Source organism: Pseudorca crassidens, chromosome 7, assembly GCF_039906515.1.
Source record: "Pseudorca crassidens isolate mPseCra1 chromosome 7, mPseCra1.hap1, whole genome shotgun sequence".
In the NCBI taxonomy this organism is placed as follows: domain Eukaryota; kingdom Metazoa; phylum Chordata; class Mammalia; order Artiodactyla; family Delphinidae; genus Pseudorca; species Pseudorca crassidens.
In genome coordinates, this window is record NC_090302.1 from 75,059,740 (window position 1) to 75,068,512 (window position 8,773).

An 8,773-nucleotide genomic window follows, 5' to 3' on the forward strand; every position below is an offset into this window, starting at 1 on the left:
GAAGTAGCAAATACTGAACCATTACAGGTGAGTATCTGGTCACAGCAATTTCATCAACCAATGTTTCATAACCTTGTTATATGCGTGTTTCTGTTTAAAGATACTTCATTTAGTATATAATGCTGATTCATCAACACTGAATTTGTGGTCAACAGCACTAAAAACTCGTGCCTGAACAAAGTTGTTTAACACACATTTTCTCTGTAAGGCACAGCACAGCCTTCTTGCACCAAGGAACACTAGACAGCACTATACTTGGGGACCATTTTAAATAACAAAATCACCAACAAAACACACAAAAATGCAGAAAACATGGCACCAGACAGACGCAGGTAAGGACCTTGGTTAACAGTATGACAGCTGAACAAGAAGTCAGTGTTGCCTTGTTCAAACTTAGTTGGGAACGTGCATGTTAGGCGATTCAATTCAATTTTTTTGGCCACTGCGCCTGTGTACAGAGGACCACAAAAGCATGAGTCTCGATTTTAAAGTTACAAATTAATTTTACTGAAGAGGCAAATTTGCAAATACAGAATCTGAAAATAATAAGGTTTGACCATATTAATTTATAGATAAAAGGTTATACAAAAACAACATACCTTCTTTTAATGAAAACGTTAGATAATGGGGGAGAAAAATGAAGGTTTCAGAAAATGCTTACAGGTAGGCAAGAAATTTATTGACTGCCCACTTGCGCCCCCTAGTGGATAATAGGATAACAAGTACTGGAATATACTTAAAGCTTGAAATGACAAGGTAGGTACTTCACAAACTGCTGAGAGAGACCGGGAGGGTGGGAAGTGGGAGAGAAAGAGAAACAAAGTGACTCACATCAAACTTGGCAGTGTGTGCAATCCTCCTTTTCGGTCCAGAAATGTTTTGGTAATATTGCATATCTAATTCCATTTGCTTTCCTGAAGGCTAATGGGAAAAAGATAAGACTTATCCAATTTCAGGGTAGTAAAAGCAAAGTTATGTTTCCTGAAGAGCCACAGGAATCCAAGCTACAAAATGCCAGGCAAATTATTAAAAAATAATTCAGAAAAAATAATTTAATTTGGATAATCTGACATGCATAGATTCCTATAAAAGATACCTCTAATTTGGGAAATCAACTGTAAGTTACTGTACATAATACCAGGGTCTCTGGAAAATGTCAAGTCTGCAAGACATGATGGCTGGCCAATTACCAAGGTTTTGCCTTATTTTAATACATTATTAATCATAAGTATTAGAAATATATATAATAGATGTTATATATATTCTATAGTTTAGAATATAGAGAATATATATTTAAGGGAAACTCCTTTAGATTTAGGAAAAGGATTTTTTAAAAAGTGACCAACCTGCTTAGCAGTCTCTCCCTTATGAGCTTTGCTTCGTGTGAACTTATTGAAAATTCGAAGACATTCCTTCACAGTGTCATCAGCCTCAGAGGGAGTGTCATCTTCAGTACATTCCTTACCAAAATCAAATTCAACTAATCTGTTGTCTTCAAAAGTAGTGAAGTCTTGACTGTCGTCTTGTACTCTCAGAACTTTGTCTTTCACATGATTGTCTGAATAAGAGAACTGGAGTTGGCTTGGTGAGTATCGCCATTCAGTTTCTTCTTTTTGAGTATCATCAATTGTATTTACATGTCTTCTGCTCTTTGGATAACTTTCATTATGACTTTCCTTCTGTATTTCTTTGTCACTGAGCGGTGCACAAGTTATACTTCCTCCTGAAATACAGACATGCTTTTCCTCACCATCGAAGCTTTCCATCTTAGAAATGTGGTTTTTAACAACACACAAGTTTATGTTAGTTTTAGTATCTAGTGAGGTTTTCAGGTGTGATTTTGGTGGTTCGAACTTGTTACTGTCATCATCTGTTTGTGTGGTTAGCTGGGTTTCATCTATTTTTTCCTCTTCTATACCACTGATCTGAAGATTTCTCTCCTCCAGGGGCGATACTTGTATCTTTTCATCCATATTCTGATATTTAAAGCCTCTAAATGGTTTAGATTTCTTAGAAGTAGGAATGATTGGAGGTACATCCATTACAAGGTCATCTTCATCAGAATCTTGAAGATTTATTTTAATTCGTATTGGTGAAACATAAGGTCTTTGGCTCTCCAGGGACTTGTGGCAATTTCCACCCACAGATTTTTTCCAGAAGTGCTGCCTGTCAGTCTCACCCTGCTTTGCTTTAGATGCCCCAAGAAGCCCTGCAGAATAATTGAGCAAGGGATCATATTCAAGGTCAGTTGCTGGACATCTGTGGTCCATCACGTACTTTCTAGGCTGACTCTCTTTGCTCTTTGACGGTTCATTCCACTGTTCTTTTGGGAGCAGGCTATTTTCAGGAAAACCTTGTCTCACAATTGTGTCACTCAAGGAGGCCACGGGGCTTTGCGATAGCTCTTCAAGCGCTAAAGTAAACCTGGAGAGCCTCTTCCGCTTTTCTGCAACCTCAGCCTTGACTGACTCGATTTCTTTGTTGATTCTTTCCAATTCTTCCATAGTTGTGCCTAGTGTTGTTAATGGAAGATGAGTTTATCTTTAAACATCACTTAAGATGAAATGTGGATTCCAGAATATCCTGGACAATGAGTTTCCTATCACAAGGACATTAACTTTTCCAAACCCAGCCTTAAATGCAGGGAATTGTTGACTAACAGGTCAGTTCCTGGAATGAGAATGTCAACGGCTATCACTGATTAAGTCTTTCAAATGTCTAGCTCATTCCCATGACATTAAAGTACATTCGTGTCTTATTACTAGAGTAACTATACATCTGTGAGATAGGCCACGTGTATACATATTAAACTGTGTCAAACATGACACGGTTTGGATATACACGATTCACCTTATTATTTACCAATCAGTGACAATTTGGTAATAGTTCAAATAGTCGAATGCCTCTTACACAGAACTGTACATAGTCTCACACACCAATATATCTCCTCTGTCACAAGAAAGTTTTTAAAAAACATTAGTTTTCTTAATTTAGTGGTTCTTAACATTCTCACTAAGGGCCCTGATATTCTACAGAATGCCTCAAACACCAAATTAAGCAAAACACACCCTTCCACAACCAACGAACCGTTAAAAAAACCTGAAACAAAATCAAAAAAATAGAACTCCAGGCCAGTTGGATCCACACTCCTGAGGAAACCCAGGATAGCGACAAGAGATCAGGCTGCTGGTCATGGCTCTTCACAATACCTGGCAGCTCCTTTCCTGACTTTTCACTAAGGAAATCCCCACCTCTTCCCTCTCTCCAAGATATACTTTCCTATGGAAATTATGGGATAATTTACATACTTCTCTCTTCTCCCAAACAAGAAATTTCAGATATGAGATGTCCAAATTACACTCGTTAAAACTCTGAATTTATTTTAGATAACCTACATGTTTTGATAACACACATGTGCTTCCTCTTTACACAATGAGCTTTCTCCTGGCTCGCTAGCGTTTCAATTTACCATTTGTTTTCTATTAAGAAATCAACTCTATTGCAATCCAAAACAACGTGTGTAACAAAGGTGCGGGGCATTTTGATGGAGTAGGAAGAAGGCGAAGAGCCGGCACAAGAATGAGAACTATTCTATGTTCCAAACATAAACAAATGGCGCGAATTGCTTTTTAAATAAACTTGGAAAGGGGAGTAAACTCTGGGTAACCAGCTAGAACTGCATTTTGGCCTAAGCTGGGTTTTATCTGGTTGCCATGATTCAGGAAAGGCTATTTAAGCAGTGCGTTGGGATGCTATTGAAAAAACAAACAAAAAGCTGTACTTTCCCTCCATGTCAGAAGTTTAAAACTTTTTTGCTCCATCAGAAGCTAGATTTGGAGGGCAAATTTTGAAGTCTGAGGCACACTTACAACCTTCGCTCAGGCTACAGGTGATTGGAAACAGCTCCTTCTGACTTGTAAATCCTCTTCGCCACAACCGGGGTCCCACCCCACCCATCACCTTTCCCCAGAGCCCAGGAAGCTCCTTAGAGTAATTCCATACTGCGGATGGGTGACAGGAAGCGAGGATAAAACCACACAAGACCACGCACGTGCATCTTACTGTGCATGCCTTTCTAGGATCCCGCGTTCCCAGGAGCTGCCATCACCGGTCCGCACACGCCGGTCCACAGCACACTCCTCGCCCTGCCTCCCTGGCCACGTGACTTTGGCCCCGCCCCGCTCCCCCCCTCCGGAGCCTTGGGGGCGGGGTGGCCACCCACGTAGAGCCGAGCTCTCTGTTACTGGGGCGGAGATTCTCTGCGGATGACCCGCCTAAGCCAACCATCTTCCCGAATGTCCCTGGGACGCCCCTGCTCCACGGTTTCAGGAACAGTGTGACCACCCAAAAGGCTCTCGAAGAACGTCCTCAAACAGGATCTTGCATAGCACCCTCACTGCTCGGTATATGTCGAACACACTTGACGTGGGAGGGGCGAAGTAAGAGGGACTAAGGACTAGCCCTTAAGGCTCCTGAACTTGGGTGTGCGATGCTGGGAAGATTTACTCTTGGGAACTCTTAACAACTTGATTCCTCGTTCGAAGGCAAGTGCTTGTTTTCCTCTTGCCCATAATAGCCACTCTATAGGAATTGCCCTTAAGTAGGTAGGTGGGAGTAAACAGCCCTTTTTGAGGGCTGGGGAAGAGACAGATTATGGGCATCAGAGAAAGGAAATGCAAGGGTGTTTCGGAATGGGGGGAAACGAGTTAAAAAGGAACTGGTTTTATTTTGTCCTTTAAGAGGAAACAAACACATCAGAGGTCCAGACAACCTGTTTAGGAAATCCAGGTTTAGTCATGGGATGGAGGGTCAGCAGGGGACAAATGAAAAGACACTCCTCCTCCCAGCACACATACACACCAGCCTGGGCTGTATGACCCTCTCCTCGCTTCTAGGCTAGGGGAGGGGGCAGAAGAAAGCGAACTTCAGTAAGGACTACCTGACATTCTTCATGCCCCGCCCCTAACACCATGACTGCACTTTACAATGCTACCTACAATGGTATCTGCAAGTAATGCCAACTGAGGATGAGATACCAATTTAAAAAATACATATAGTTAACATCCCTTTTGGCCCTTTTAGGCATAGTAAAGCCATATTGAGTAATTTTCTCAAGGTACAGTACATTAGTACTGGAGACAAAAGCAACCCTTACACCTCTTTCCAAGCAAGAAAATTCGTGGTCCCTTCCAAGGGTGGGTGGAGTAAAAAGGTGGGAACGGTTCGTAGCCAACCCCTCCCCAAGCCCACCTGACATTCTACCCACAAGCCTTTTCTCACCTATGGATTCAACATGGCTCCGCTGCACTCCGGGCACCTCCAAGCTGCTGCCACGAGCTGCCTCACTCAGTTCCCACCGCATTTCCCGGTGCCTGAACTGGCAGCACAAACGCTGGCACCGACCCCCGGGGCTGTCAAAAGGGCATGGAAAATGGCAAAAGTAACCCACGGAGGGCAGCATGGGCTACTGCTCAAGGTCACCTCCTCTGGCTTCGAAAATTGTGTGCACTGACGGCAAAAGCACGCAAAGCTTAACACACACCCTACCGCCTCTTCTCCAGCCAGGGTACCGCCTTATATAGTCCGTTGCTACTCGAAGGCGGAGCTTCGTAGCTTTCCCAGCCAATGGGGAGGTTGGGGCTGGCGTCAGGGGAGAAAATAACGAGGGAGGGAATGACCTAGAGAACAGATGGTAGGGCCGCATCAGGTGGGTGTAGTGTGTGTCTGTCCTCCATGGGGAAGAAGGTTCATAAAGACCTAACCTACAGGTAGAGAAAACAATTTCCCAAGAGCTGAACGGACCCTTGGATTAAGGAATCTCCTGCCTTGTGGATGCCTACCTTGTTCCTAAACAACATCCTTTGACTTATAATAAGTTTGGCTATTAACCTTCATGGATCATGGAGAGAACCTCAGCTGTGAAGCACATCTAAACTTTGCCTCTCTCTAGCAGGTGATCTTAGGCAAGGTATCTGACTTACCCGAGTTCTCCTTTCTTGATCTGTAAAATAAACTTGTCTTTCATAGGGTAGTAGAATTCAGTGTGCTGTAATGTACCAAAGTGCCTAGCATAAAGTAGGTGAGAATTTAGGAGGACAAGTTCTTTCCCTTCCCATCATCAACACATATCCACAAAGGACCTGGTACATGTCCCTAAAATCCTTCCAGTTGAAACTGATTCCTAAAAGGGAAACAGTTCCCTATTCCATTGTTCTTCTTTGTAAACTGAAATACTCCTAGGATAGATAGGCTCATAAGTCACTGATGACTTCAATTAGTCTTTGAGATGTTTGCTTTTCTTTCAATAGCACATACTGAGCCTGGGTGCTTGGGGGAAGAGAGAAGGAAGGGTCCTCCAGCTCTAAAAAATTCAGGGTCCATGGATCCCCCTCTAGGAAATTACAGGCTGGGATCCCTCCTTCCTTTCTTTTCTTCTGAAAAACAATGTTATCTCAAATGGTTATGGATACTTTAGAAGGTCCTAAATCTTACTGTCCTATGAGAGGACCCTGATGACTTGGAAACAATTGAAGAATGCTAAGAGTCTCTAGTGCTAGTTTTGTCTCTTGATACGGCGCACCTGTTTTGCCAGTAAAACATGAACAGGTGTGTTTTTTTTGCTTTGGTGGTGGGGAGGGGCATAGTTAGTAGTGATTAGCCTGAAAGTCCTCAAAATGCCCCCAAGTAAGGTAAAAAACTAAATGTTCTCATTTTAAAAACAACCAGCCTAGAATGAATACTTTCCTTAAGTCACTTTCCAGGATCAGTTTTACTTGATGAAGTTTTCCACACCTTATTTCCTTCTATTTCTTTCCATTAAATAGTTTTTATAGCTGAGAGATTTTTTATTGAATATGCCCTCCTTTTAAAACACCAGAAAGTTCGAAGGTCTCAGCAGAGTTTCCAAATCATAACATGAGTGTCACCAAGCTATTTTTTATGACAAAAAAATTAAAGTTGTCTATTCATCAGTGGGTTCCTCTCTCTGTTCCTCACTCTGAAGTCTGACTCATCATTCATGCCTGTCTCATCGGAGCCTGTGGATAACATGTCCATTGTCCTAGATTTTGACCTTGTGTCTGATTTCCTAATTCTGAAGAAGTGGTGCCCCAAAATGTGCTGCTCTCAGCAGTCTTAGAGAAAGATGTGTCTGATACGCCTTCTAATGGATGAAAGTAAGAAAGAGTTGCCAGCTCTGGGTTGATAGAGTATTCACCACTCTGATAAGCTTTTTTATATCTGAAAAAAAAATACATACATCAAAAATTGTTTTTAATTGTGTACGTTTGCAGCTTGGCTTAGAAAAGCATCTTAAAGTGATATATGAATTCTACCCAATGTATTAGCTATTTATTATAACACTATATAAATGAATGAAAAATGTTAGACCCTACACAGATGTGCTATTTAGAACAGAGGTCATAGCCCTTTTGTTTCAAGGCTATTAAAAGAGAATGCATTTCTAGATTCTCTATATCCTTTCCAATTGACTAGGGTTGTTTCTATCTCTAGATGACTATTTAAAATATTGGGAAAAAGTCCAAGTGGGATATTCCCTGAGAGACAGCCCCATGCTCCTTTCCAAATAGGGGAAATGGAGCCAAAATGAATACCTTATGAACTTGGGAGTCACGTTTGCCTAGCACTCTACTAAAGAGAGCAGGTTGGGTGTTTCCTCTCATGTGTTTTAAAGACTCCAGAGGTCTGTAGACTTACTTCATTGTCTTCATTTTGTACATCACGGCACTACAGGTTGCCAAGAGGATGACAAAAAGGAAGAGAGTCATCAACAAGAGGCCCAGCATTAACTTTAATTTGGCTTCCTGTAGTTCTGCCAGGTAGTCTTCATCTGTAGCATTCACATCAGAGTCTGAGAGGAAAGAAAGAAAATGCAATGGGAAAGAGTGACTCTGTTCGGCACGTTTTCCTGGAGGAATAAGGATCGCAAAGCAACTGAAGAGAAGCCTTCACCACCCGGAGTCTTCACTGAATTCTCCCCGCTACCCTCATGCAATGCAAAGGAGAAGGCTATAGGCCACTCCCTACGGCCAAGTACTCTTAACTTTTTTACCTTTCCCCTTCACAGCAATCTTGGGGGAGCTGTCCTTTGCTCCATTTTCCAGGATCACAGAAGTTTATGGATTTGCCCTTGGTACATAGCTAATAAGTGGCAAAATTTGGTATCAAACCCAGGTTACCAGATGTTAAAATATGTATCAGACTTCCTCCCTGAATAATATAAAAGAAAAACAATTCAAGACTCTGAAGAGATTGCTATTAAAAATGTGATGAAATTACACACAAGGGATTAGTCCTTCAAGAGAGGAAGATGCAATTCTACTGTTGGGACATACGTTGACTTTCTTTTAAGCTAAAAGGATGATGTACTACAATGCTTTCTCCACAAGGCTTAAGAACTGAATTTGCGGGCTTCCCTGGTGGCGCAGTGGTTAAGACTCTGCCTGCCAACACAGGGGACATGGGTTCAAGCCCTGGTCCCAGAAGATCCCACATGCCATGGAGCCACTAAGCCCGTGCACCACAACTACTGAGCCTGAGCTCTAGAGTCCGCGAGCCACAACTACTGAGCCCGCATGCCACAGCTACTGAAGCCCACGCGCCTAGAGCCCGTGCTCCACAACAGAAGCCACTGCAGTGAGAAGCCCGCGCACCACAACGAAGAGTAGCCCCCACTCACCGCAACTAGAGTAAGCCTGCATGCAGCAACAAAGACCCAACACAGCCAAAAATAAATAAGTTTATTAAAAAAATG

At 42.4% G+C, this 8,773-nt stretch overlaps 1 protein-coding gene across 1 annotated transcript in view; it reads right to left on the reverse strand.

Annotated features, from left to right (window-relative positions):
* The window catches only part of LOC137227916 (RNA exonuclease 1 homolog), a 51,368-nt gene extending 42,975 nt beyond the window's left edge, over positions 1-8,393 (reverse strand). Inside the window, exons 1-4 of the mRNA XM_067744553.1 lie at positions 8,072-8,393; positions 7,717-7,870; positions 1,347-2,512; positions 832-921 (exon numbers count right to left, since the gene is read on the reverse strand). Coding sequence (XP_067600654.1) covers positions 832-921; positions 1,347-2,504 — 1,248 coding nt within the window. The 5' untranslated portion in view covers positions 2,505-2,512; positions 7,717-7,870; positions 8,072-8,393. The remainder of the gene's footprint in view (positions 1-831; positions 922-1,346; positions 2,513-7,716; positions 7,871-8,071) is intronic.
* Positions 8,394-8,773: the final 380 nt, after the last annotated feature.